Source organism: Exophiala xenobiotica, assembly GCF_000835505.1.
Source record: "Exophiala xenobiotica strain CBS 118157 unplaced genomic scaffold supercont1.2, whole genome shotgun sequence".
NCBI lineage: Eukaryota > Fungi > Ascomycota > Eurotiomycetes > Chaetothyriales > Herpotrichiellaceae > Exophiala > Exophiala xenobiotica.
Window position 1 is genome coordinate 98720 of NW_013562493.1, and position 25695 is coordinate 124414.

Genomic DNA, 25695 nt, shown 5'->3' on the forward strand with positions numbered 1-25695 from the left:
GCCTGACTGAGATGACCGAAACAGTCGAATGAAGTACATGCCAGCGCATCCCGGCAAGTGTGCAACATCAATTGCCGGAGGACCAGCGGCTGCAAGAGTCCATTATCGGATTCTGGAATCTGTTCATGCCAGGAGCAGAAATTCCTTTAGTGCCTCCTCGAGATCCTCGACTGCAATCTGGGGTATGTGGAGTCTGGCTCTCCACCATGCAGTAGAGACCGTGGGGAAGGGCCATTTCCGTAATCAGTATGGACAAAATAAAGTCAGTCTTCTTCGTGTTGGGAATTACGTCTTTCCACGGAGGCTATAGGAACAGCGGGTCTCACTGATTGACCAGGAGGGAAGATTGCTATCTTTCTGCTAGGGACATTGGCGAAGATCTAGCCTGCCGCTGTCCATTCCTAGGCGGGCGTGGCATCAGCAATCTCGCCATTCTCCTTCACTTTGTCCGCAACGGTCACCTTTTCCTTATCCAACCTCTCTTGCTGATCTTTTGGCAATGCTAGAGTCAATGGTGGCTCCGACGTGCTGACGTCCTGACCATAATGGGGAGCTCGCAGATCATCATCTTTGACGTGCTTTCCAGTCACAGGATGCGGATAGTGGAATGGGATCACACGTGTATCAGGCCAGAGCATCTTCTGTTCAATAATCTCATCTGGCCCGGTAGGATCCTCCGGGTACGTCTTTGTTGGCCATGGGATGTAATTCTTCTTGGTGTGTGCCCAGCCTCGCTCAAAGTCGGCGTGCCAGAAAGGAAAGTAGCGGTACCTTGAGACAAAGTGAGACAGAGCTGGGGATATAAACAAGGAACTTGCCTGAACAATTTCCATACACCATTCTCTTTGATATACTCGTTCTCGTAGAGGCCACCTTCCCACCATTGAGCATGACCACGAGGATGCTCTTCTTGGATACTTTGATGGGTACCGGCGGACATCAGAGCGCGGAGACGGCCCCAAGCATGGGTCTCGGTGTCGCGGTCAATGATATCTTGAAGCATTGGGTGATCCAAGAGGAAACCGTAAACAGGACCGTTACGGCCTGCCACGAAGTACTGCTGGAACCGTCCTTGGTAGAGACGACGAATACCGGCTTTGCCTCTGTAGCGCGAGCCTAGAAACTCTACGTACGCATCGGGGTGGTCTGAGAACATGTCGACAACCTGCCACCACGAATGAATTAATGACCAGTTCAACTCACAGGGCCAGTGGACCTCGCCTCTGAATATAGGCACTTGTCAATATAGTAGCCATATTTGAAGTGAGTCTTTCGGATCTCCGCTTCGTCTAGTATTGTGTGAGTGATGTTCCAAACGCCGTGAGTCCCGCGCATACCTTCCACCTTTTGCAGCTTGTTGTGAAGTCTCTTGACTTCTGCTTGAAGATCAGCGAGTTGAGCTTCCATTTTGCGCATCAATATGGCTGATGGGTACGCAGGAAGACAGGGACCCAAGGTCTAACGGTAGCCCTTCGATGTTTTGTATCCCATCGTGGCCAGCATGGTTCTCCGCAGCATCGATGCGCTCTTTCCCGAAAGCAGTCAATGCCCCATAATTATAGTTCCACAACCTGCATATGAGGCATGCAAGCGCTCAGTGATCCGTGTCCAGAGTCCGCATGAAGAAGTTGGACGATGGTAAACAGGGGCAGAGGCGTGCAAGGCTCGTTTGACGAAGGTTGACAATCATTCAACGGGAAACTTTGCCGAGATGAGGTCCTCTTCTCCTCTCCACCACTTCACAAACTTATGCTCCTTACGTGTGAAGGTCGAACATCGAACGGACACTATGTTCGCATCAAAGGGATGACCTGCTCGTCGTTCGAAGCTGGACGTCCTTACAGAGCCACCAAAGATGGCCTTCGCACTACCTCCCAATCCTAGTGCAAGGTCGTCAAGCAACTGCCGAGCCTTGCATGCAGCAGTCGTCCTCCTTCGTACCCCGCCTCCAGCGCGGGGTCAGCAGTTCCAGAGAAGTTGTAGGGTGAGAATATGGGCGTACCATCGCCCACGACAAGGGAGAACGGGTCCAGTGGGCGACGATCTCTGACTGGCAGAACAGTGAGCGGCGAAACCTGCTTTACAGTCCAAGCACGCAGCTTGGTGAATCTGCTCGGGTCAACCTTCCCATCATGGTAACACTCGATATGACAAGGCTGGCTCCTCCTGAACCCGGCATCACAATGTTGTCCAGTATTATGATTTCTGGCCCGGCTTCGCATTCGTTTGTCCATCTGACTCACGTTCTTTTTATTTGAGATGTCGCCTTGTTGGCAGTCGAAAGCCACCTAATGTTCAATACTAACAATGGCAACTGGGAGAGGGTCGTTGGCTACTCCAGGAGCTCAACGATAAAAATGGTGTTCGCAAAGGATGATTCTGGCAGTGAGGCAAAGCAATTCGACGTCCAAAGAACACCGCTCATTCTGGATGGATTGGGCTCTGCATTGAGGTCCGGAAGCACATCAGATTAAAGGTAGGATGCGTCTTTCTTGTCTCCAAAGGGTGGTACTGTTTCAAACTTCCTAAAGACAGGTCTTGCGACCCAGGGCATGCCGCTCACAACGGCTGTCAGTGCTTAGGTGTTGCTGACGGCGCCTTTGGTGCAGATCTTGGCCGTGGAAACGTGTGCACTAAAATTTTGATCGAGAGACAAGTGCATTTGCGGACAGTGACAGTGCTTCAGCCGCAGATGGCTGTGTTGCTAACTCAGTTCTCAAGCCGCGTTCATTCTCTCCTTCCCATATGCGGCTTTGTTGGGAATTTAAACCAACAACCGGCTTCTTCCTGATTCTTCAACATCGACCGACAGAAACTACAATGGATGGCTGGGATTCCTACGAGTCTCCGGGCTCACGGATCCGGAGCTCGAGCGCTGACAATACCACACCTAAAGACAGCATGGCGGCCAATCTCGGACTCGGGAATGGGGACCTTGTGAGCAATCTCTTGCGCGGGTTGGGCGCAGCTGCCGGTGCAAGGTGAGATTCAAGCTCCTTGAAAGGACCAACATCTATACGTATCCCGGGCGATGATACTGACTGTAATCTTGACAGACTCTCTCCAACCATCTTTCGCTGGATGGCCCGCCATCCCAAACTTACTAGCATCGCGCAATACTTCGGTGTCGTCTGGTTTCTGTCGACCTTCGTGCTCTCTAACATGCACCATGTGTGGACATGGCTCATGTCATATGCAATGGTATCCGTTACTATTTCAAAAGACGACTCGGAGCTCTACTGCAGAGTTAGGACTTGGATCTTGACAAACAAATGGCTCAAGCCTCGTCGATCACTGCATGCCCTGTCCATGAATCATGCCATGAACAGAAACTACGCGAACATCCGGGATGAAGACGGCATGAAAGTCATCTACAAGAGCAACGCAAAAATCCAGTTCTTCAAACATGGCAACAAATGGTTCCTCTACACTGAAGAAGACTCGGACACCATCACACTCTGGTGCTTGGGATTCTCGACTAAGAGGATACAGGACCTTCTGGCTGAGATTCAGAATGGCGAAGATCGGTTGGAGTACACTGAAATATACGGAGTGGCAACCTGCCGCTTAGCCACTGCCGAGTGCGACAAGCATGGAAGAACACTGTATCGAGAGGCATGTGAGTGGGAGTTACGCTCGAACACTCCGCGCAGAACACTCGAGAGTGTATGCCTAAATGCGCAGGTCAAGGAGAAGCTAACGAAAGATATTGCCCGATACCTCGACCCCAATTCTGCCCAGTGGTACGCCCAACGAGGAATTCCCTACCGACGAGGTTACCTGCTTTTTGGAAAGCCTGGTTGTGGCAAAACCTCTTTTGCAATGGCCGTTGCAGGTCAATTCGGCCTCAATGTCTACGCACTTTCCCTCCTGGACAAGGGTCTGACTGACACCGAACTTGCAAATCTGTTCCTCACCCTTCAGCCGAAAAGCTTGGTGCTTCTGGAGGATATCGATTCTGCTGGGATTGGACGAGAATGCGCGAAGAAAGATGATCAATCAAACAAAGACGGTGCACGGAAAGCCACTGGGCATGCGTACAATAGCGGCATGCCCGACGCCGCAGCAAGTGGATCAGGAACGAGCAGTGACACCAGCAAGAAAACCACCACTGAAATCCCCATGCAGAGCCGGTCGCAAGTTACACTAGCAGGGCTTCTCAACGCAATCGATGGTGTGGTAAGTCTCTCCCAATTCCTTTCGTGGTGATGCAGGGGCATTTCAGAGCTCTCGACATCCTTGCTGTTGTTTCCCATGTGCTAACCATATGAATAGGCCTCACCAGAAGGTCACATCCTCATTCTAAGCACCAATCATCCAGAAAATTTGGACCCGGCACTCATTCGGCCAGGCCGCGTCGACCTCCATGTCGAATTTGAATTTGCGAGCAAGGAACAGATCCATGACATGTTCATCAGAATGTACACACCGTACGGGTCCGTCACGACTCCCGAGTATGACATCAGCACGCTCCCAGCGCTTGCCGACCAATTCTCTGACATTGTCCCGGCTGGAATGTTTTCGCCGGCCGAGATACAACAGCACCTCTTGATGCACACTCGGGACCCCAACGAAGCTATTGCTCGTGGTTCCGAGATGATCGAACGGAAGGAGAAGAGCAACTACAGCGGTGCTAAGGGTGCATCTTTGGGAAGCAATGGCGTCCCCGTACCAGAGACTCAGCCTGTACAAGCGCGTTTGGAGAAATCTCGTGCTTCCTGAAGGAGGAGGAGCATGTAGCTGGATGTAGTGGAGTCCTACAGAGGCTGGAGACGCAGCAGGGGGCTGGAACATGATCGGCGCTGCATGTAGACTTCAAGCTGATCCTTTGCGGCGGCTCAGGACCGAGCAATGTTAGCATTTGAGGCTGTTGCCTGCCCAGACGGCAGAGTCTAAGGCGTGCCCCAGTTATCTTCCTTCTTCTCCAGAGCCTCGATGGTGAATGGTGCAACTTAGCACTAGGGTGCCATTCGACAACAAGAAGGAGCGAGGACGATTTACGTGGCAGAATGGCCTCCTATTCAATGAGATGACCAACCGCTGCTTCGACGATTAAATCGGCAGCGGTCATCCCAAGCAAATATTGGTAACAGCCTGATTAGCCCCATTTTGGACCCATCGTGCCCATCTCGAAGTTGGTGGAGGGTCCCCACCCCCACACAGAGGATCGAGAACTCGGCTAATACGATTTTTAATGCAGGTCACGGCAGTGTGCAGAAAGTCGTGAGTCCTGAATTGCCGATGGTGACCTGGTACTCACAACCTGGGCGTTTCCGGTGGGTTACCAGTGTAGTCAAGGTACATTGACTGAGCTTACTCCTTTGTCACAAGAAGCATTCATTTTCAGCACGCGAGGAGATAGGTCTTTGGGCACAATCTACAAGATGGGGTCTGTTGAGAGAATCGAAACAAGACTGTTCATCAATGGCAAGGTATATACTGCCCGATGAAAAGCTTTTTCTGTCTGGCAGAAGTTAACGAGTAATAAATAGTTCGTGGATTCTTCAGACGGGAAGACGTTTCCCTTGAGGTCACCAACAACCAGAGAGGTGATCGCGGAAGGTACGTCATGCTCAGCATGATGCCATTGATTTTGTCGTAATCTATTGTTGCAACTGAGCATATCTAAGAATGCAATAACAGTACATGAAGCCAGCGAAAAGGACACCGATGCCGCAGTTGCTGCTGCGAAGGCGGCATTTCCTGCATGGTCGGCCTTGTCTCCTGACGAACGTGGAGCATACATGAAGAAATTGGGAGCTTTGTTGCACCAGAGCGGCAAGGAGCTATCTCGACTCGAGGCAATGTCCATGGGCCGGCCAGTGTCAACGTATTTTGACAACCATGCTTGTGCAGGCGCCTTTGAGCACTATGCTGAAGCAGGATATGAGGCGCAAGGCGTCAGCAGCCTCAACACGCCTGGTTTCGTCAACATGACATTTAAGCAACCGTACGGGGTGGTCGCCGCGATCATCCCTTGGAACCTTCCACTGGTCTTTTTTGGAAACAAGGTAGCCCCAGCCATTGCTGCAGGCAATACCGTTGTCTTGAAGAGCAGTGAAAAAGCACCACTGTCGGTAAGTGAAAGGTCCTGTGCTGGGAATCCAGCGGCAGTATGCACAACATGTCGTCTTGCTGACCGTCTCGTTCAGTCCGCCTACGTCGCAACTTTGATCGAGAAAGCTGGCTTTCCACCTGGAGTCATCAATGTCATCTCTGGCCATGGCCAAACATCGGGAGCTATCTTATCTTCGCACATGGACGTGAGAGCACTCAGTTTCACTGGATCGTGTCGGACCGGTAGATTGATTCAGGCGGCTGCTGCCAAGTCCAATCTCAAGAATGTCGTTCTCGAACTGGGTGGTAAGACGCCTGCCGTCGTGTTCGCCGATTGCGACTTGGAGAGCGCAGTCGCCGACACACAGAACAGTATTCAGTTCAACAGCGGTCAAGTGTGTATGGCCAACAGTCGAATCTATGTTGAAGAAAGCATTGCGCACAAATTTGTGGAGCTTTTCAAGGCCAAGTTCGCCAACATCTCCGCAGGTGACCCTCTGGATCCAACAACGAACCATGGACCCCAGGCAGATTCTGCTCAGTGGGATACTGTGCAGAAGTATCTTGCGGCAGGGAAAGATTCCGGTGAACTTGCGTTAGGTGGGACGGCAGAAATTGGAGGTCTCTCAGGGGGAGCTTCCAAGGGTTACTTTATCGAGCCAACTGTATTTCTGCAGACGCCTGAAGATGCAGCCATCATGAAGGAAGAGATCTTTGGCCCGGTCGTCAACATCAACACCTTCAAGACAGAAGAAGAAGTTATCGCTAAAGCGAATGACAGCGAATTCGGCCTGTATGCTGCAGTGTATACTAAGGATATCAGCAGGGCCATGAGGTTCGCCAAAGTCCTGGAAGCAGGCACCGTGGCCGTCAACTGCACCAGCCCGACTCTTGCCAAAGATATGCCGTTTGGTGGCTTCAAGAGCAGTGGTGTAGGCAGAGAAGGCCTGGGACAGAGTCTCAACAACTTCCTCGAGACCAAGACTGTGTTGATCAAGATTAGTTGATAGATGAAATTTGCTATCGGTCTCGATCAGGATCTTCAGGGCTAATTCTAGCATCGTGAAGGTGTCGTCGTCTGCGTTCTTGTCTGTCCAGAATGTCTCTCAGCTGGGATTCTGCTGTCACCACTCGATCATTGTGACCTTGGACCCATGACAAAAGTCCTGCTACATCCTCCGTCGGGATAATCGACCGTATTCTTTCCCGAAAACTCGGTCGAGGAGGGTGTACCGGGAAGGACGAACCCTCAAACAGCTCGTTGTAATCATAGCTGTACAGCGGATAGTGCCGACCATTAGTAGACACTATAGGCGGATCTGACACGGTGACTGCATTTGCTCCAGCAGAAAGATAGGTCTCGGACACGACGGCATTTGTGGTTCTGGCCTGGGTCTCGCCGCTCTCACGTGTCTGGTTTGGGAATAATTGCCGAGATGGATGAGCGTGAGGATGTGGGACCATAGATACCCTAGCGTGATCATTGTCTTGTGCAGCTGGAGATATCTCTGCAGACGCAATTCGAGGGGGACGGGTATGGACGGAACTGGTCCTAAGCTCAGTAGCAGGCTGCCCTGCACCGTCGATCCTGCCGTGTCGTGTGCGTGGGTTGACTTGCGCTCTCTCTAGTAACCCATAGGCTGCTGAACCGGTGTGACTGCCATCCACGAGACTTGCATCCTCCCTCAGAATGAGCACATCGTCTGTAGCCGCTAGTCTCTCGTTGCTGGAGCTGGCTTCCGCCACGGCTTGTAGAGGGTTGTTAACAGCCATGATTTCCCCTTGCGGGGGTAGGTGGCTCTCATGTTGATCGGCAAGAACTAGCCTACTTCTCCCGAGGATTTCGGATATGGCATTGACGTCTTCTTCAATATCTTCCTGGATCGCAGCCAAAATACCTTGTATGCTATACTCTTGTACTGGCGGAAGCTCACGGTCTCTGCTCATGATCTTTCTGGGTTTTGGTGGTCGACTTCTGGGATGGATTTGTATCGAAGCATCGGCAGAATGAACGCGAAGGAGGACGGGTTGAGAAGGGATCGTGGTAGAGGTGTGGCTGCCAACGGATCGAGCTTGGGCATTTCTAGAGAAACTGGATCGTGATGCGTTGAACTGCTGGATTTGCAGCAACGGGGAGACATTGCTACGGTCGCTGCGCAGGTAGCTCGAAGACTGAGGGAGGGATCTTGCCTGTCCATGGTGTGAAGGGGCGGCGAGAAATGCCCATTGTCCCCCAAAGCGGCCCAACGACGACGTGTCTGTCCGAGTGTCCATGATTCAGGGAAAACAACGCATCATCTAGCTAGGGAAACCGCTGTACTGTCGCCCAACGATGCGAGGCCATGCGTGGAAACTTTTGAGGTGGTTTCATGACCTGCGCTGATGGTAATTTAAGACTGGAGTCCGGGAACCGCGGTTTGGTCAGCGTGGCATCAGAGGAGAGGGTCGCCGAAGCTGCAAAGTGAGGAGCATGGCAATGGCGAGACCATAGAAAGATGCTGTCTGAATCTGTGTAAGATGACGGAGTACCGTGGTGGTAGTGTGATGTTGTGATGCCCGGAAAAGCGTCGTTGGGTCAATCGGCGAATGCCAGATGGCGGGGAATCATTCGACCATCTCAAAAGTGATTAGCCATCAATATCAGTCCTCATCCTTTCTCCCCTGCGCGTCGCCAGGCCATACCTCTCTTGTGAAACATGCGATTTCATCTTCGTCTGTGGTGGTGAGATCTTGCAGCCGTATGTTGGACAAGGCGATACTGTGTAACATGGCAGCCAAGGATAACGTTGTCTGACACGAGCACTCGTGTTCCATCATGTAGGGTTCTAGACATTCGAGACCCTACCTTTCTGAATGGGCTTGCGATGATGTACAGACATCTACCTTCATGTCAATGACCAAAGTAATTCTGGCTACCTACCTAGGTATACCTCTGTAGCCCAATTTCAATACCCAGTCCAGCTCGATCTGACCAGGATGACCGTGCCCTCGCCAGGTACTGTATGTTCAGCCTCGACATATTATAATTCAGCCTCGTGCGGAGAGCCGGCAGATTTCTACTTCCCACGGTCCGCCCATCATGACGTTGGAATCACCTTTACTCAGCGTGTGAGGAGACAGCTGCGAGCTGACATGACGTTGGATTAATAAAGGTTCGTTTCGGTAACCATCAAAATACATACATACCAAGGTACTCTATGCTTCGCGCGCCCCAGATCAAAAAACGCATCCTACCAACCACCTTTGTCCGCACGATCAGAATGGACTCGTCTCTCCATCCCCTGTCCGGTCTCTACAAACCTCATCAACTGAAAGGACTATACTATGGTCCGGATGTTGTCAAAAGTCACCTCCTTTCCGTTCTGCCCACCACTTCATCCAAAGCTTTCATCATAACAGGCAGCTCTCTGGCCAACAAAACGCCGCTCATCAAGTCTCTTGAATCCCTTCTCTCCTCCGGTCACCACGCCGGCACGTTTAGCAATATCAAAGAACACGCCCCCGTCGCTCAACTCGACGACGCCACTTCACAAGTCAAGAAGGACTCCACCATCGACACCATAATATCCGTTGGAGGAGGTTCCCCGATTGATTCGGCAAAAGCCATTTCTTACCGCGTACACGAAACCACCCAGAAATGGCTCGTCCACATAACCATCCCGACCACTCTTTCCGCTGCGGAAGCCACCGCCATCGCCGGCTACACCCAGTCAGACGGCGTCAAGACTGGCATCAGCGACCCAAATATCTACCCGTCGTATATCTTCTACGACCCTAAATTCGGCCTGTACACGCCACCACATCTATTCCTATCAACGGGTTTCCGCGCTCTCGACCACGCCGTCGAGTCCCAGTACCACCCCACTACAACGTGGGTGCCCTGTCGCATGGTAGCGTTGAACGCGATCAGCGAGCTCTTCAAGCTGTTGCCCAAGTACAAAGCCGACCCGAAAGACGAGGACACGATCACTGGCCTGTTTCTGGCGGCATACGCGAGTCTGGGTTTTGTAGGTCAAAATCTCAAAGGCGGTCTGGGCCTATCTCATTCTCTGGGATATGCCCTCGGCTCCCCGTATGGGATTCCGCATGGAGTAACATCGTGTTTGACCCTTGGGCATGTCGTGAAATTGAAGGCTAGGCAGAGCAAGCAGAACGCAGAAGCGATTGCCAACATCCTGCCGTATATCGGCCAGGCGAGATCAGGAGATGATCTGAAAGACAGCGACACCTTGGGCGATAGAATCCTAGGATTGGTGCAAGATTCGGGGCTGAAGACAACGCTGACCGAGAAAGGGGTAGGAAAAGATCAGGTTGATATCATCTGTGCGAGGGCGACCGGAGGATTGATGCCTGGGAAGACAAAGAACGAGGAGGAAGAGCAAATTTCGAAGGCAGTCAGACACTTGGTGGAAGGGCTGTTCTGATCGCAGCCTGATTCCAGGCACGGCAATTCTGCGAGCTGGGCACCTCTTTTCGGCGTCTCTGACAAGGCATGCTCAAAGATCTCGAGGCGATTGTACAGCCGCTTATATATTGAGAGTATGTCATCCCTGGTTTTGACAACATTTCAGTTTGCCATCGTATAAGAAATGCTGCCCGGACAGTCCTTAGGTTCACGTCGTCTGCCATGTTTGCGGATATGAGTGCCGCCATGATCCCCACGAGGAGGTCGCGGCCAAGCCTGGCGAAGGTGCAACATAAGCTGACCCTGTAGGTGAAGTTGCATATGAACTTGTCGAGGCACTCAGACTTGAAGTCCCTCCCGCGCTCTGGCCACTGGGCACGCTATAAGGCCCGATTCCAGGCCTCGGGAATGCTGGCGTTCCGTCCGTATTCCAACCGAACTGCTGCGCACGTATAGTCCTGGCGCTCCAACCCTCCAAGTAGTCATGCATGCCATGGTAAACGATCCAATCCTGCGTGCTATCAGGTGAAGTGGTGAAGCTCGCATGACCTACGCCATACACCTCCTCATCCGGATTCTGGTAGAAGACACATCCAGCTGTATACTTCTGCCACGAACTCGGGTCCATGGGGTCGTCACCCACAAGTTCCAGCTGCCCGAGACAGTAATTCCGATTGTCGCTCCGGGCTGCCGAGTAGATGATAAACTGCTGTCCTGTGGTCGGATTGACCAGCTGTTCAGGCCCTTCGTTAGAGGATAGCCGAACGTTAACCGTGCGATTGTACGGTGTTTTCTCCCACAGCTGGTCTGGTTGCGATATCACAGCGCGCTGATCCAAGGGTGACGATACTGTCCAGGGATCAGACATGCGCGAAATGCACAGCATACTGGGCCAAGATATATAAGCGCCATTCCAGCACGAGTAGACGTGGTACAAGCCTGTGGAGTGGCTGAAGTAAGTGCCATCAATCGCGAACTGGTCATATGTGTCGAGCTCTGCTTTGAAATTGTACTCGGACTCCCATGGGTCGGAACTTGTGGACTCGAGGACGAACATGCGATGGTTGACTGCCGGACAGGTAAAGTCGCAATACATGTCTTGCTCTGGGGAAGGTTGATCGGGATCGACGTCTGCCGTGAAAATAATGTACCACAGGCCGTTCATCTGATGGAGTTCGGGTGCCCAGAGATCATAGCTGTACGAAGTGTTCTCGGGTGGTGTGAATGCGAGCTTGATGTCGGCGTTGTTCCAATCGCTAAGCATTGCCAAGGTCAGTAAGGAAGGGGTAACAGGTTCAGTTTGTACTCTTACGTGAGGAGACTGCTTCTTAGGATAGTGATGTTGTCATTTGTTGTGTATGTCATGTAGTAATAGTCTCCATGATGAGTAACCCAGCTCAACAACACCGTTAGTCTAGTAAGGGCTCCCGCGGGCTGCGAACTTACGGATCTGCACCGACACTGTTCAAGATTGGATTTGTGTAGGTAGAAGTGCTAGCAGTAGCTGTGATTGTCTGTCCAGAGCACAGTGACGAGACCAGCAGGAGACTGCCGACGGCCACGAGAGACACCATAGCTCGACAATTGACATTCAGCAGTCAACAACAGGAGAAAAACGGATAGAAGCACAAAGCTGGACGATATCAAGACTGTCGACAGCCATTTGATCGGTGCCGCACCAGGGTAGTATTGGATTTGTCGTTGAATGCGGAGAAGAACCAAACATGGGAACGTCTTGACCTCATCATGCAGACGGCCACCGGAACCTGAAAATGTGCTCCGGCATCTACCTACCGATAGCAAGAAGTACTCCGACGCCAATTGATGGGATGAAGGGACCTTCGCAAGTCCCTTTGCTGATACGCGACTTTCCACTGCAGCCTAGGTGCTGTTGAAGGAGCGAAATTCAACACGCGCTTTAACCATCGCAATTTTTGGTCCAAATTTACAAGCAAAAGGTTCTCGCCGCGTCCAGGTAATGGCAGACTCCTGTACAGAACTCGTGAGTGCCGGGAGACTTCGTTCACAAGGTTCCGAGGGCGACCGTATTTTACAGAGATGCTTTGATCGTCTCATTGACCGGTTTGACCTCGACCATCAACTTGCCTGCAACCCATTAGACATTTTGAGTGATTGTGGACAGTACTCTCTTACCAGTATTGACACCATTGTACAAATCCCTCAAAGCCTCCTCAGCCTTTACTAGGCCGCCCTTGACAATTGTCTCCTTCCGCTTGATCTTACCCTCGGAAAGCCATTGGGCGAGGTCCCGAAGAGCTCGAGGGTATTCTTTCTCATAGTCGAACACGATGAAACCTTGCATGCTAGTCTGGTCAGCTCTCCGACCACAAGCGGAGGATGAGATGGCCTACCGAATCCTCATGGAGACTATCATCAAATAGTTCTGAGAAAAGTCAGCTGATTGAGCTTTCAACTGAGCCACTGGCCGACCTTTGGTCCCTGTGGATTGGACGTGTTATATTGGCTGATGCCTGTTCGGTCTGGTCAGCGCTGTTATCACTGAAAGACCGCGCTTGACGTACCACCGCACATGACAAATCTCGCATGTGGTTTGGCCCTACTCAGAGCCTTGTCGAGAATGTCACCACCAACTAAGGGATCGTCAGCGAAATGCTTGCGCTCTCACTCTCGTCACCAACCATTATCGAAGTAAACGTCAATCAAATTCTGTCCAAGTTAGTCTCGCCCCATTGGCCAAGTACGAACTGGAGGAGCATTCACCTTCGTAGCGGCCCTGAACCTCTTCTCAAATTCTTTGTCCTTGTAGTTCAGTGCCTCATCAAACCCAAGTTCCTCTTTCAACCACCGGCATTTGTCGTCGCTCCCGGCAATGCCCAGAACAGTAGCGCCTTTCAACTTGGCTATCTGCCCCACGACGCTGCCCGTAGCCCCTGCAGCGCCAGAAACGACGACGAAATCTCCAGCTTTGACTTTGCCTACGTCGGTGATGCCGAAATACGCCGTCAAGCCGGTCATTCCTGATAAACATCAACGCATAAACAAACATCCTCGCTATAAATGGAGCTGCCTAACAGGCACTTACCAAGCACACTCAGAGTATCCGTTAATCTCCCACCCTTCGGCAATTGGACCTTCTCCAGCTCACGACCTTTGCAGACCTTCAATTCCGTCCAGCCAACCGAGCCTACCGCGTAGCTTCCCGGAGGAAAGTTTGGATCCTTACTAGCTTTCACCGTTCCCACGGCGTAGCCTCTCATGACCTCACCAATTTGGACCGGTGGTATGTACGATCTCGTATTGTTTAACCATCCTCGCATAGCAGGGTCGACGCTAAGGTAGTTGGGCTCGAAGAGGACCTCTCCATCTTTCAGATCCGTGGGCGACGGAGCCGGATTGTCGGAGACTACTTTGAAAGTCTCACCGCAAACGATATTGTCTTTAGGCCGTTTCGCAAGGACGACGGACTTGTAGGTCGGAGCCATGCGTGTCGTCAACGCTAACACTACAACGGTGAAGTCTTGTCGTATTTCAAAGTCCGGATGAGGTAGGCTTTTGAGCTCGACAGATGAGATTCTCCGTCCTGAATTTCTAAGATGCTGAGGGAGAGACACGCAAAGATGAACGTCGAAGAAACTTTGGCGATCGCCAGTCGCTTTGATTATAAAATGGCTTCATGCTGTACCCGACAACGCCGATGCATGCGACAAAGGAACTTACCTCGGTTGCCAATAACGTAAGCAGGCATCACCAGGCGAGCAGGGTACCTTCGCTTCTAGAGCCCAAGTACAAAATCTTGGTGGTTTGCTTAGGCCTCCATTCGGCCTGCGCCAGCCTTACGTAGCCTGCATGCAGCTGATTTGGACTAATCATCGGGCCTCAGAGACTCTCGGCCGAGGCACGGTAAAGGATGATGATACTACGATCCAGAAATTGAAGCATAGCAAATGTTGCGAGGACCTTGAATTGATGACAAGCTCTGCCGCAAACGCTCGGAACCAAGCCCTCTCGATTTGAAATGCAATTAGGATTAATGTTACACGATATCCATAATGCTCCCGCATGCAATCCCTGGTGCAAATGCAACGCCCATTTGATGCAATTTTCACACGCTTTTCACCACTTTGAACCAATGCATCTCATGGCGGACGTCTGTGACCGAAGTTGTGGCTTACAGGTCATACAGCTACCGGTAGCAGCTGCACCTTGGAACAAGAGTTGGGGTATGGGCCGGTGCCGTAAACGATGTTGAACAATTGAGGCGTAGTAAGCCACCAATCGCAAGCTTTGAAGGTCCCAATGTCAGTCACTGTTCGTCCTCTGAAAACTGACACGCTTACCTAACCAACCTCCGGCACTATTGTTGTACTGCAAGCCAGTCTCGTTGAAGAAGAAGCCCTGGTAGGAAGTTGGTCCTAGAGCGATGCTGATGGATGCTTCGGCCCATCCTGATGAATATAGTCAGTACGCGTTTTCTTGTAGAGGGGTTGCGAGCTCACGTTGGTAGCTATTTGCGTATTCCAAAGCGAGAGGCCAAGGGCCTATCTCGTTATTGGGATAGGTGAAGAGTTGTTGGGAACCATTGAGATAGCCCTCCCAGGCCCAGGATTTATTGGAAGATAGGCCAGCATCGCCGAGACCAGCTCCGGTGTGGTATGAGAACACCCAAAGATCGGACTTGTTGGAACCTGTATCTTTGTGGTCGCCGTTGACTACCTTTGTCCGTAGATAATAGAGGGGAGGAGGATCGATGGTCTGTCTAGTCTGAAGGAGAGGTGATGCTGTTGAGAAGGTGATGAGCGAAAGGAGAGTGGCGGTGAAGACTGTAGCGAGATGCATGGTTAACGTTGTTATTCTTGATGTGGTGCACGGTGGATGAGTCCGTCACGGAAGAGTCAAGAGATGTTGATGGAAGAAATCCGAGCTTCAAAGGAAGCAGAAACGACGGAAGAGCTTCTTTTATGTCAAGTCAAAGTCGATCCTACCCATTTGTCGGTTCGTGCCTGAATCACCATCAACGCTCTGGATCTGGTGAAAGCGGCTACCCGAGGCACTACGGATGCATGGTTGCACAAAAGATCAAATACACTCTGTACCATCGGGAAGCTGGGAGATGTGGATATTCGCAGTGGTGGAATTGAGGGGTGGCGATGAGGCATGCCGTTCTCGCCGTCTTAGCCTTGAAGACTAGTCGAGGCACAGACCAATTGACCATCATCACATGAGTGTCGACGTGCGCAAGGGTTACAGCTCGCATCGAGTCGGATTGGGGGTTTCAAGACATGCTTAAGCTGCTTACATGTAGCTGCAGATATTAGCTGTCTACTTCATGCGAGGCTGAGCGAAAAGGCGAACAGATCGTGTGATGGATGGTCAAGATCACACATGTTCAACATACCTAGGCATCGTGCCTCATAGCTCCGGATGGCGACTTTACCCCAGACACGCCCAGAGCAAGGTGTAGATCGCTTGCATAGCGACATCATGATCGACAGGAGCTCATGCGATAGAATGACGAAGCACTCCAATAAAATCAGCCACAGATCGGATGTGGAAGAGTATTCTGGCTAGATAATCATAAGATGAAGCTCACAGTATTCTTGAGCTCTCAGCATCATACGGATATTGCGAGGTGGTCTAATAATAGATTTCCAAGTACTGCGATAGAGTTTTGCAGGCTAGTGTAGGTGGCGTGCATCTCGAGGTTATGTGACATACTTCTAGTCCGGTGTGTCCGGTTCAACCAGTCTCTCACAAGTCCTATGCGATTGCAACTCGCGGTGGCTTCAGGATTTGTCGTTGGCATCGAAGATATGGTTCCAAAATGCTCGGAAATGATGCTCCTTGCCCAAGTCTGAGATCTCTTCAACTTCTTTTGGAGTGAGCTTGAAGGTGAAGATCCGAAGCATATCGCTCAACCTCTGCTCCTTGGAACTGGTCGTAATCGCAACAACGTTCTGATCAATGCACCATCGCAGCAAGACTTCACCCGGATTGACTGCATATTTCTTTGCCAGTGACTCCAGATAACCATCAAGCGGGCCTCCCTTTGCACGAGTAATAGGTGTCAGTGGGCCGTAAGCTGACACCTTGATATCCTTGCTCTTGTGGAATTCCAACAAGTCTCCGTGCTGAAGATATGGATGGTATTCAATTTGGTTGATGGCAGGTCGAACTTTGCAGGTTTCGAGGATGGCATTCAAGTCGGATTTCAAGAAATTGCTCACCCCGATGCTCTTCGCCTTACCCGTGGCCGCCATTTGCTCCATCTGAGCCCATGCCTCCTGCAGCAGTTTCTTGTCACCTTTGGCGAAGAAAGGCGAGTGAATAAGATACAGGTCAACGTATTCCAGCCCCAACTTCTTCAGGCTGCGGTCCAAGGAACCCGGGATGTCGCTAATGGATTTGGAGTCGGAATCGTTGAGTTTGGTGGTTACAAATAGTTTCTCACGAGGGACCTTGCTTTCCTTGATGGCGGCTCCGAGTTCCTCTTCAGTATTGTACACTTCAGCGCCATCGAGGTGAGTATACCCCACCCTGATAGCGGTCTTTGTCGCATCGATACATGCCTGGTCTTTGGCACCTTCAGTTTTCTTGAACCATGCTGTACCAGTTCCATAGCCGATCTGACGAAGGAGTCAATCCACTGCACGAGTAGTCTCGAAAAGAAAAGAATATCCAACTCACCATGGGGATTTTGTTGCCATCGGGCAAAGTCAGGTCAGGAACGGAAAGCTCTAGCTTGGCCATTGTTGACAACGGGTGACGTGGATATCTGGACACGGCGTGGAAACTGCGCAGAGCTCGAGAGCGAAGAATAGTCGACACAGATTTATTCATACACTAGAGTACAGTGATTATTTCAATAACAAGTCTCGGATGAGGTTGGAGACTTTCGATGATGATGGAAGCGCTGTTTGGTCTTCGCCCGCAACCGGTCCCAGAGCCGATAACCCTTTCCTTGCCAAAGGTGGGGTAAATCATCCAGTTCGTCGCTGTTTGGAACCGCTAGACAGACCTTACTCATGACGTTCGATTGGCGCCGCAAATCGGACATGTCGCAGCTCTGCTAAAAGGGCCTTTCGCCGGCAACATGAGTCTGCTGAGGGCGACTTGGTCCCGAACTTCTTAAACACACACGGAGCCGCGTCCTTCAAGTCGTTCGGATGCACATTGAGCTTTGCAGCCCGCTCATCAAAAGCCCGGCGCCCTGATTGAGCTGCGTTCCGGTGATTGTGGTTCCTTCGAAAATGGGTTGTCCTTCGCCAGCAATCATGAGCCTTTCGCCTGCCTGACTCGGACAGTCAAATGGCCTTTCATCTAGGCGCATACATTTCAGCAGCAGCCTCTTCCCTGACCACCTTTGACAGCATCATTCATGGTGAGATTGACAGTCTTGGGAGCCTTTCCTTCTTCCCTGCCCCTGCCTGTGCCGTATCCTTTGACTCCGCTCCGTCGATCGTTGAGATCATATCGGCCGGCTTCGATGTTCTGATATATTCTCTCAGCGACCTCGAGGAATGCTTTCTCGACCCCTTCACCACTTTTCGCACTGGTCTCGACGTATTTGACCACATTCTCCCGCCTGCACCAGTCTTCGGCCTCTTCTTTTGTGACTGCACGTTTGCTTCCCCCTTCGATATCGGTGCTTTGTTCGGCAAGGTCTAGCTTGTTTCCGACTAGTATAACGACAATGCCTTCTTCAGCAATCTGTCTCAGGTCGTTGAGCCATGCGGTGACTGACTCGAAACTGCTGCGTCGCGTAATATCGAAGACGAGTAGAGCCCCAGACGCCCCGCGGAAGTAACTCCTCGTTATGCTTTTGTATGTTTCCTGGCCAGCTGTGTCCCACAATGAGAGCTTCATCTTCTTCTGCTCGGCAGACCCATCACGGCTGGTCTTGCCATTCGGGTTCCCAATCCCCAAGGATGCATTCGCAGGTGGACCAACAGGTACGATCCGTGAACCGAACTCGACTCCTATGGTAACATCATGAGAAGTGGAAAATCGACCTTCGCATAGTCGGACCGTCAGACTAGATTTGCCGGTTCCTAGGTTCGTCAGAAGAGAAACTTCGCGACCAGGGACTGGTGTCCTCTCACCAGAATCACCTATGCAGACGAGTTTAGCGATGTAATTCCAAGGCAGCTTTGGAGGATCGGTGGTAATGTTGGGCATGAGCGCTATGCTTGTGTTCCAAGTCTGAGGACTGAAGAATGCCAATTCAATCCTGACATGAAACAGTTACAAGTAGTATGACCCAGGTTGATGCGTGTTGATATGGCAAAGAGTCTGGTGACGTACAAAGCGGTCATCGTCTGGGCGCAGTTTGGTGCCTGACAACGGGAAGCCTGAACGACATGGGCGACTCGGCGACTAGTTAATTCACTAGCCAACCGCCATCGTCCGCAGGCAGCCTTTCGGCCTTTGTCCTAACCAGACCAGCTCAGCGTGACCAGTCGAGTTTCAGACGCAGACAACATTCGGTGCTTCACTCTTCTCGTCCTACACGCACACGATCAATCAATCTACTTGGATCCCTTCCAGCCATCGCTCACAATCATCTCTAAACAAAGACCCTGCTTTGTGCTTGACAGATTGTATCGTCCCACATCTTATCGCGACTCATTACACCGAGTGATAACTCGTGTGGTCACTGCCTGCGGGCAGCATGTTCTCTGAATGTACGTCGCAATATGGTGCAGGCAGAAAGACACTGCTGATGAGATGCCAGACGCTTCCAGGTTTCTCGCCCAATCTCAATCACGTATCAGCTTTGCCCCAGCCGAAGACCGTCGTCCTGGGGATGATCGATCCCGCAGACAGAATCAAACATGGAGATCCTCAACCGCCTCTAGGACCTTAAATTCTCGAGTCCCTAATCCTTACCAGCCGACTTCTTCGCAGTTATCCGCTTTCCCTTTTGCATCGCGCTTAAATCCTCAACAAGCCCCCCTCTTCTACAGCGCGACCGACGAGTTCCGGGAGGAGAACGATGAAGAAGAGCATGAGCGAGACATGGCAGATTTCTATGCCCTTCAGAGATCAAGGCGGCAGCTCGGAGCCAGTGACTTAAAAGCCTCGGCTGATGCAGGAGACGGAAGCGGATCGAGTGTACATGGTGACAGCAGTCATGGAGAAGACTCGCGAGACAGAAGCACGAGAAGAGGAGGGGGCATCAGAAGCTCGTGGCATGGCGGTGTCCCAAGCTCGCGACGAAGGGGCCCAGGCCTCGAAGATCTTGCGGAATCGGCAGAGGCACAAGCTGATGAGCCAAGTCCTAGCGCCTCGAGAACTCACATGGTCGATATCGGTCTGGAGGACACTTTGAGGAGTGAGTATGAGGACGACCCTCCTGAGGATCTGATGGAAGACCCTCCCTCTATTCAGCATTTACGGACTCCCAGACCGACGAGGAAGGACGAGTACGATTCGGATGCATCAGACAGTGACGACGTACTACGAAAACAATTACTTACCAACTCACAGAGTCAGGAAGTGGGCAAGGGTACTCGTCCTGATGACATTCAGCAATCACCGGGTCGACAACCCAAGCATGACTCATTCTGGGGTCAGATCTATCTCCTCAACCTGGCAGCCATGTTTACGACGTGGTTCCTCATATTCCTACATACTGATTCTCCCGCAACGAACCAACCACTCGGTGACACGATATATACAACACTTCACGGATCTTTTTATCTTTTAGCGACTTATACCCTCATAGCGACTTTCGTTTCATTATTTTGGCTTGCAGCACTCAGGTCATACGTTCGATATCTTGTCTACAGCATTATCATTGCGGTGCCGGTTATCCTGTATTCGTTCTGGATTTACCCATTTATCTCCAGTTACCGCGGATCCTGGCATGGCGCAAGCACTCAAGACGCCATCATGAGATGGAGCTCCCTCGTACTTGCGATAATGGCCACATTCTGGATACTTGCCGTTATTCGTGGAAGACTGGCGATGCAAAAGGCCATCTCGATCTTGGAGTTTGCCACACGGATTCTAGCTGCGAATCCAACCTTGGTCTTGATCGGGTTTTCGGTGCTGGGCTTCATTATCAGCTTTACTTGGTTGTGGCTGTCCATGTTCACCCGGGTCTTCCTCGGTGGACATCGCTCGCCTCACTCCGCCATTAGCAGGTTTATCATCGACACTTCCACGTGGTGGGTTGGGCTGTACTTCATCCTGGTGTATCTTTGGACCATCGCCGTTGCTTTTGGAATGCAACGGACGATTACCTCTGCGACAGTCTCGCAATGGTACTTTCACCGCCTAGCTGTTCCGGCACCGACTTCTCAAGCCATCGTTAAGGCGGCCTTGTATCATTCGGCAACCACGCTTTTTGGCACAATCTCTCTCTTCACGGCATTGAGCCTTTTGGTCAGGCTACCTCTTCTTCTTCTACCTCGCCGGCTGACGATGTTGCTGGGAGTGGCGATGTACTCTTTCATACCAAGTCCCATCGCCGTGCTGATCAACCCGCTGACACTCACGTACGCGGCCATCCATTCTCAGCCTCTCAGCGTCAGTGCCAGAGGCCTTTCTCAGATGCATTTTCTCATGCCAAATGACGCCACCACCTCTCTACATCCGAACACGTTCAACCGACGCCGACGCAATGATGGTTGGTCTGCTGATACGGCACCACTATTGTCGTATCGCCTGGCAAAGCTCATACTACACGCCACGAGATTCATCATGTCGCTTACCCTAGGTTTCGGCGGATGGGTATCAACAGCTCGATCTCTGAAATTGGAAGGGGCAGGTGTCCGCGGAAGCCTTTATGCTTATATAGTCGGTCTCATTGCTGGGGCAATCGGCTGGGGCATACTTGGTGCAATGGAAGGTGTACTTGCATGTATCGTCGATGCTGTGGTGGTATGTTGGGGCAGCGAGGTAGGAAGCACTGGCACTGGCGAGGTCAGGTATTGTAGGGAAGCTGGAAATTTGTTTGGTGAAAACGAGGACACCATCGGAAGAGTCAGTCTAGCCTGAGATCGGTTGAGGATACGTGGTCTATACCGAGCAAAGGAGTGGAAAATTAAACGAATTTGTCGGTGACAGCATTGATGGACAGACCAGATGGGAACATCCCTTAAGAAGATATTGTAGACCCTCATCTATCACATATGTCCGAGTCTTTTTTTGGTTCGCAGTGCGGAGTCGACGGTACAAGTCAGCTGTTTCTACGACTGTCCCCCTGAATACTAGCCCAAGTGGCCCTGCGCCAAGTGGTTCAGGACACCATATCCAACCCTTCAACGCGCATGCTGCCAGCTTTCAATAACTGGTCTTCAATTCTCGATCCTCCTGACACTTGTTTCTCCTTCTTAATGTGCCAGAAATGCTTTCTACTTCTTCTTCTCATTTCACAGTTTAATTGAATCTTGTCTTCGTCTCCGGCCTTTCTTCCCTCAAAAAGCGCCGACGCGTGTGAGGGTTTCTTCTTTCCTGGCCCGCGGTCACGGCCTCAAGATTCCAGGTTACACGGCCTGTCTTCGACAGAGGTTACTTCCTGACCTTAGTTTCTTCGGAATCCCACTCTTGATCCCTTCATCACATTCTTCACGATGGCTACTGTAAAAGGTGGCTATACCACCGGCGCAGGCCAAGACGAGGCTGAATTGCGCCGGAGAAATGTCACTAGTTACGACAATGCGAATGGGCAACACGTGTACAAGGTGGAAGCTGAAGACACAAAGAAGCTCCAAAAGGTTGGCAAGACGATACCAGTTCCGCACACAAATCTAATACTGCTACAGCCCAAGTCCGGCCTCCTCGACGTCCTGGACGAGTGGGAGTTCTTGATCGGCCCTTTCGTCTTTACCGCATTTGCCCTTTTCACAAGACTATGGAGGATAGGATTGTCTCCCATCGTGACATGGGATGAAGCCCAGTAAGTCGAACCAGTCTTGCTCCCCTGTCACTGCTAATGATCGTCCCAGCTTCGGCAAATTCGGCTCCCATTACCTCAAGCGAGAATTCTACTTCGATGTCCACCCTCCCCTCGGAAAGATGCTGGTCGGGTTGTCGGGCTATCTAGCTGGATACAACGGCTCCTTCGAGTTCAAGTCTGGCGAGACCTACCCTGAAGATGTTGACTATACATTTATGCGTGTTTTCAATGCCCTCTTTGGCGCGGTTACGATTCCTCTGGCATACTATACCGCACGGGAGCTGAACTTCAGACGTCCTGCTGTCTGGTTGGTCACCCTCATGGTCCTCTGCGAGAACTCGTACGCCACCATTTCCCGGTTCATATTACTGGACTCGATGCTACTCTGCTTCACCTTCACCACTGTCCTATGCTGGGCAAGATTCCACCGTCTGCAACACAAGAGCTTCTCCGTGGAATGGTTTGCTTGGCTATTCTTGACCGGCCTCAGCATCGGCTGCGTCTGCAGCGTAAAATGGGTTGGCCTGTTTGCTACAGCTTTGGTCGGTCTATACACCGCGGAAGATCTGTGGAACAAATTCGGCGACCTCAAAATGCCAAAGACAGAATTGGCAGCTCATGTGGTTGCGCGAGTGGGCGGACTGATCGTTATACCGGCGCTCGTCTACATGTTCTCCTTCTATCTGCATTTCTTGATCCTGGAGAATTCCGGTCCCGGTGACGCCCAGATGTCATCGCTCTTCCAGGCTAATCTCAAGGGTACCGAAGTCGGCAAAGATTCACCATTGGAAATTGCCATGGGCTCAAGGGTCACTATCAAGAACATGGGCTACGGAGGTGGCCTGCTCCACTCCCATGTCCAAACATACCCTGAAGGCAGCGGGCAACAACAGGTCACTTGTTACCATCACAAAGACGCCAACAATGACTGGTTTTTCTACCCCAACCGAAGCCAGCCCGAATTCGACCCTGAAGGGCCGTTGAGCTTTGTGTCCGACAAGCAGGTTATTCGTCTGATCCATGCTCAGACTGGCCGTAACCTCCACTCACATGCTGTTGCAGCGCCGGTCACCAAATCCGACTGGGAAGTGTCCTGCTACGGTAACGTGACTGTTGGTGACGAGAAGGACCACTGGCAAGTCGAAGTTGTCAGCGACGCTGCGTCGTCCGACAGATCCCGCATCCGAACTTTGACCACTGCGTTCAGACTGCGACACCCCGAACTCGGCTGCTACCTCCGTGCCGGAACGGTCAACCTTCCCCAATGGGGCTTCAAGCAGATTGAAACAACCTGTGTCAAGAATGCGAGCCCCAGAGACGTTTACACCCATTGGAACGTTGAGTCACATGTCAACGATCGACGTAAGTGAAGAAGAAACGCGCATGACAACTCAGCTAACAACCTGCAGTTCCCCCCGGCGAAGCCAAGAATTACCGATCGCCGTTCCTGAAAGATTTCATCCATCTGAACGTTGCGATGATGACATCCAACAATGCTCTCGTGCCCGATCCAGACAAGCAAGATGATTTGGCCTCGCATTTCTGGCAGTGGCCGATTCTTAACGTCGGGCTCCGCATGTGCTCGTGGGAAGACCATATCACCAAGTACTTCCTCCTCGGTAACCCAATCGTATACTGGGGCTCGACCGCATCGTTGGGCGTCGCTGGTTTGCTCGTATTGTGGTATTTGATCCGCTGGCAACGAGGTTATGACGAACTCCGCCAGTCTGATATCAACCAAATCCACTACTCGGGCATTTATCCTCTAATTGGTTGGTTTTTCCATTACCTTCCTTTCGTAATGATGGGGCGAGTCACATATGTACACCACTATTATCCGGCACTCTACTTTGCGATTCTTGTGGCAGGATTCTGCGTGGATTGGACGACGCAGAAGCTGCCCAAGACGGTTCGCTGGGGCGTCTACTCTGTGCTGTACGCTGTGGTCATCGGGCTGTTTGTTCTGTTCAGCCCCATTGTTTTCGGTATGCAAGGACCGAACAAGCAATACGCATACCTCAAATGGTTCGATCAGTGGAGGATCGCCGACGCTTAACTCCGGAAGCCTAGGATTTGGTCACGAGACGATTTAGGTATTGCGGGCTCATAATAATGAACGCAGCTGGAGTGGACATGAGGGTCTTGGGGTGCATGAAAACCAAAAGAAGATCTCGAAGGATTTCGTTATAATGATGTCGATTCGTCGGGCAGTGGCCTGATCGGTAAAACAAAACTTGGGGCAATGAAATGGAAAGATGCTGCCACCAGCTTGTGGCATCACGAAATGCATGCCACTCGAGGATTGTCGTTTTGAATGTGGCTCCCATCTACTCATCTCTTCGTCAGAAAGTGAATGCGCCGCTTGGTGAACTTATCTTCCGTCTTCCTCCTGCCTTGACTGTATGTATGCAGTAACATCTTTGGGTGAGGACAGTACTCCTAGATGGGTCACGATACTTTTTATGCCAAAATATGGGCGGGACAATATTTCGATATTTCCTAACTCCGAAGTGTCGCGGACACTTTCGACCGAGCATTAGTATATATCACAAGCATGAGAGCTGGATTGTGCAACGCCAATACGCCCAGTAAGTGTAAAGTGCCCGGTCGAAGAACTTCTGCAGAACAGGACAAGCACAGGTTGAAAATAGGGTCTTCAGAATGTCGGCGTCCACCCTGCGCACCACCGCTGAACGCTACATATCCGCCTTCGAGACTCTCGACTCCGATCTCTTTCTGTCCCTGCAATCGCCCAGCGCGTACAGCCATACCTTTGGCCCAGCGTCGGCCTCGCCTCCTCCACCACAGGACGGCGAACACTTTGCCCAGCACATCGCCGACCTGCGCGGGATCATGCGCGGGTTCCCCGTGTACACGCAGCAAATGTACGTCAACGAAGCCGCGAGACAGGTCGTCCTCCACGCCACCAGCGAAACCTGGTTTCACGACGAGATCAAGGACAACGACATCCCCGAGAGCGACTGGCTGTACCACGGCGAGTATATTTTCATCCTAGACATGGATGACAGCGGCGAGAAGATCACGCGGGTCTTTGAGTTTCTCGACAGTAAAGGCACGGATGCGCTCCGACAGTTGATGAAGCGGGCGAGGGCAAACGAGGCCAAATTGAAGAACAAGGAGGTCAGAAAGACGAGCTGGGAATGATTCCGTGGGGTTGTCGGGTGGTCAAATATTGTACGAGGTTGTACAGAGTAGACGCTCCTAGAATGCTGCAATGGAGTGATTAGACTATCTCGAAACACCAAATACGAAGACTGCAAAACATGAATTTTTGATATTTGTCCAACGCAGTCCACTCATTATCCTTCAATAGACAGTCCTGGAACGA

General features: G+C 51.5%; 13 protein-coding genes across 13 annotated transcripts; 6 read left to right on the forward strand and 7 right to left on the reverse strand.

Moving 5' to 3' along the window:
* Positions 1-69: 69 nt before the first annotated feature.
* PV05_02206 (uncharacterized protein) lies at positions 70-1628 on the reverse strand. The gene is made up of 4 exons (XM_013462769.1): positions 1338-1628; positions 1222-1289; positions 819-1165; positions 70-771 (listed from the first exon to the last, which is right to left on the reverse strand). Exons 1-4 carry the CDS (start codon positions 1414-1416, stop codon positions 402-404), a joined length of 864 nt encoding a protein of 287 aa, XP_013318223.1. The 5' UTR covers positions 1417-1628; the 3' UTR covers positions 70-401.
* A 1074-nt stretch (positions 1629-2702) lies between these two features.
* Positions 2703-4787, forward strand: PV05_02207 (uncharacterized protein). Its single transcript, XM_013462770.1, has 3 exons — positions 2703-2981; positions 3057-4179; positions 4276-4787. The coding sequence occupies exons 1-3, from the start codon at positions 2746-2748 to the stop codon at positions 4720-4722; spliced, it is 1806 nt and encodes a 601-aa protein (XP_013318224.1). The 5' UTR covers positions 2703-2745; the 3' UTR covers positions 4723-4787.
* Positions 4788-5384: 597 nt separating this feature from the next.
* On the forward strand, positions 5385-7064 carry PV05_02208 (uncharacterized protein; the record flags this gene model as incomplete). Its single annotated transcript, XM_013462771.1, has 4 exons — positions 5385-5432; positions 5493-5562; positions 5644-6077; positions 6153-7064. 4 exons carry the CDS (start codon positions 5385-5387, stop codon positions 7062-7064), a joined length of 1464 nt encoding a protein of 487 aa, XP_013318225.1.
* Positions 5566-8868, reverse strand: PV05_02209 (uncharacterized protein). The gene has a single exon (XM_013462772.1). The coding sequence runs from the start codon at positions 8329-8331 to the stop codon at positions 7078-7080; it is 1254 nt and encodes a 417-aa protein (XP_013318226.1). The 5' UTR covers positions 8332-8868; the 3' UTR covers positions 5566-7077.
* A 296-nt stretch (positions 8869-9164) lies between these two features.
* On the forward strand, positions 9165-10618 carry PV05_02210 (uncharacterized protein). Its single transcript, XM_013462773.1, has one exon. It carries the CDS (start codon positions 9255-9257, stop codon positions 10479-10481), a length of 1227 nt encoding a protein of 408 aa, XP_013318227.1. The 5' UTR covers positions 9165-9254; the 3' UTR covers positions 10482-10618.
* Positions 10250-12268, reverse strand: PV05_02211 (uncharacterized protein). Its single transcript, XM_013462774.1, has 3 exons — positions 11909-12268; positions 11775-11858; positions 10250-11718 (listed from the first exon to the last, which is right to left on the reverse strand). The coding sequence occupies exons 1-3, from the start codon at positions 12034-12036 to the stop codon at positions 10671-10673; spliced, it is 1260 nt and encodes a 419-aa protein (XP_013318228.1). The 5' UTR covers positions 12037-12268; the 3' UTR covers positions 10250-10670.
* On the reverse strand, positions 12257-14172 carry PV05_02212 (uncharacterized protein). Its single transcript, XM_013462775.1, has 8 exons — positions 13527-14172; positions 13205-13461; positions 13123-13150; positions 13006-13074; positions 12914-12954; positions 12835-12866; positions 12617-12786; positions 12257-12568 (listed from the first exon to the last, which is right to left on the reverse strand). The coding sequence occupies exons 1-8, from the start codon at positions 13924-13926 to the stop codon at positions 12513-12515; spliced, it is 1053 nt and encodes a 350-aa protein (XP_013318229.1). The 5' UTR covers positions 13927-14172; the 3' UTR covers positions 12257-12512.
* A 50-nt stretch (positions 14173-14222) lies between these two features.
* On the reverse strand, positions 14223-15583 carry PV05_02213 (uncharacterized protein). Its single transcript, XM_013462776.1, has 3 exons — positions 14941-15583; positions 14782-14889; positions 14223-14726 (listed from the first exon to the last, which is right to left on the reverse strand). Exons 1-3 carry the CDS (start codon positions 15278-15280, stop codon positions 14620-14622), a joined length of 555 nt encoding a protein of 184 aa, XP_013318230.1. The 5' UTR covers positions 15281-15583; the 3' UTR covers positions 14223-14619.
* A 644-nt stretch (positions 15584-16227) lies between these two features.
* Positions 16228-17281, reverse strand: PV05_02214 (uncharacterized protein; the record flags this gene model as incomplete). The annotated part of the gene is made up of 2 exons (XM_013462777.1): positions 16228-17067; positions 17129-17281. 2 exons carry the CDS (start codon positions 17279-17281, stop codon positions 16228-16230), a joined length of 993 nt encoding a protein of 330 aa, XP_013318231.1.
* Positions 17282-17776: 495 nt separating this feature from the next.
* PV05_02215 (uncharacterized protein) lies at positions 17777-18619 on the reverse strand (the record flags this gene model as incomplete). The annotated part of the gene is made up of 2 exons (XM_013462778.1): positions 17777-18492; positions 18544-18619. 2 exons carry the CDS (start codon positions 18617-18619, stop codon positions 17777-17779), a joined length of 792 nt encoding a protein of 263 aa, XP_013318232.1.
* Positions 18620-18872: 253 nt separating this feature from the next.
* Positions 18873-21573, forward strand: PV05_02216 (uncharacterized protein). Its single transcript, XM_013462779.1, has 2 exons — positions 18873-19125; positions 19176-21573. The coding sequence occupies exons 1-2, from the start codon at positions 19113-19115 to the stop codon at positions 21443-21445; spliced, it is 2283 nt and encodes a 760-aa protein (XP_013318233.1). The 5' UTR covers positions 18873-19112; the 3' UTR covers positions 21446-21573.
* Positions 21574-21727: 154 nt separating this feature from the next.
* On the forward strand, positions 21728-24844 carry PV05_02217 (uncharacterized protein). The gene is made up of 4 exons (XM_013462780.1): positions 21728-22164; positions 22213-22346; positions 22396-23708; positions 23756-24844. The coding sequence occupies exons 1-4, from the start codon at positions 22021-22023 to the stop codon at positions 24400-24402; spliced, it is 2238 nt and encodes a 745-aa protein (XP_013318234.1). The 5' UTR covers positions 21728-22020; the 3' UTR covers positions 24403-24844.
* Positions 24822-25638, forward strand: PV05_02218 (uncharacterized protein). The gene is made up of 2 exons (XM_013462781.1): positions 24822-24934; positions 24982-25638. The coding sequence occupies exons 1-2, from the start codon at positions 24901-24903 to the stop codon at positions 25509-25511; spliced, it is 564 nt and encodes a 187-aa protein (XP_013318235.1). The 5' UTR covers positions 24822-24900; the 3' UTR covers positions 25512-25638.
* The last annotated feature ends 57 nt before the right edge of the window (positions 25639-25695 follow it).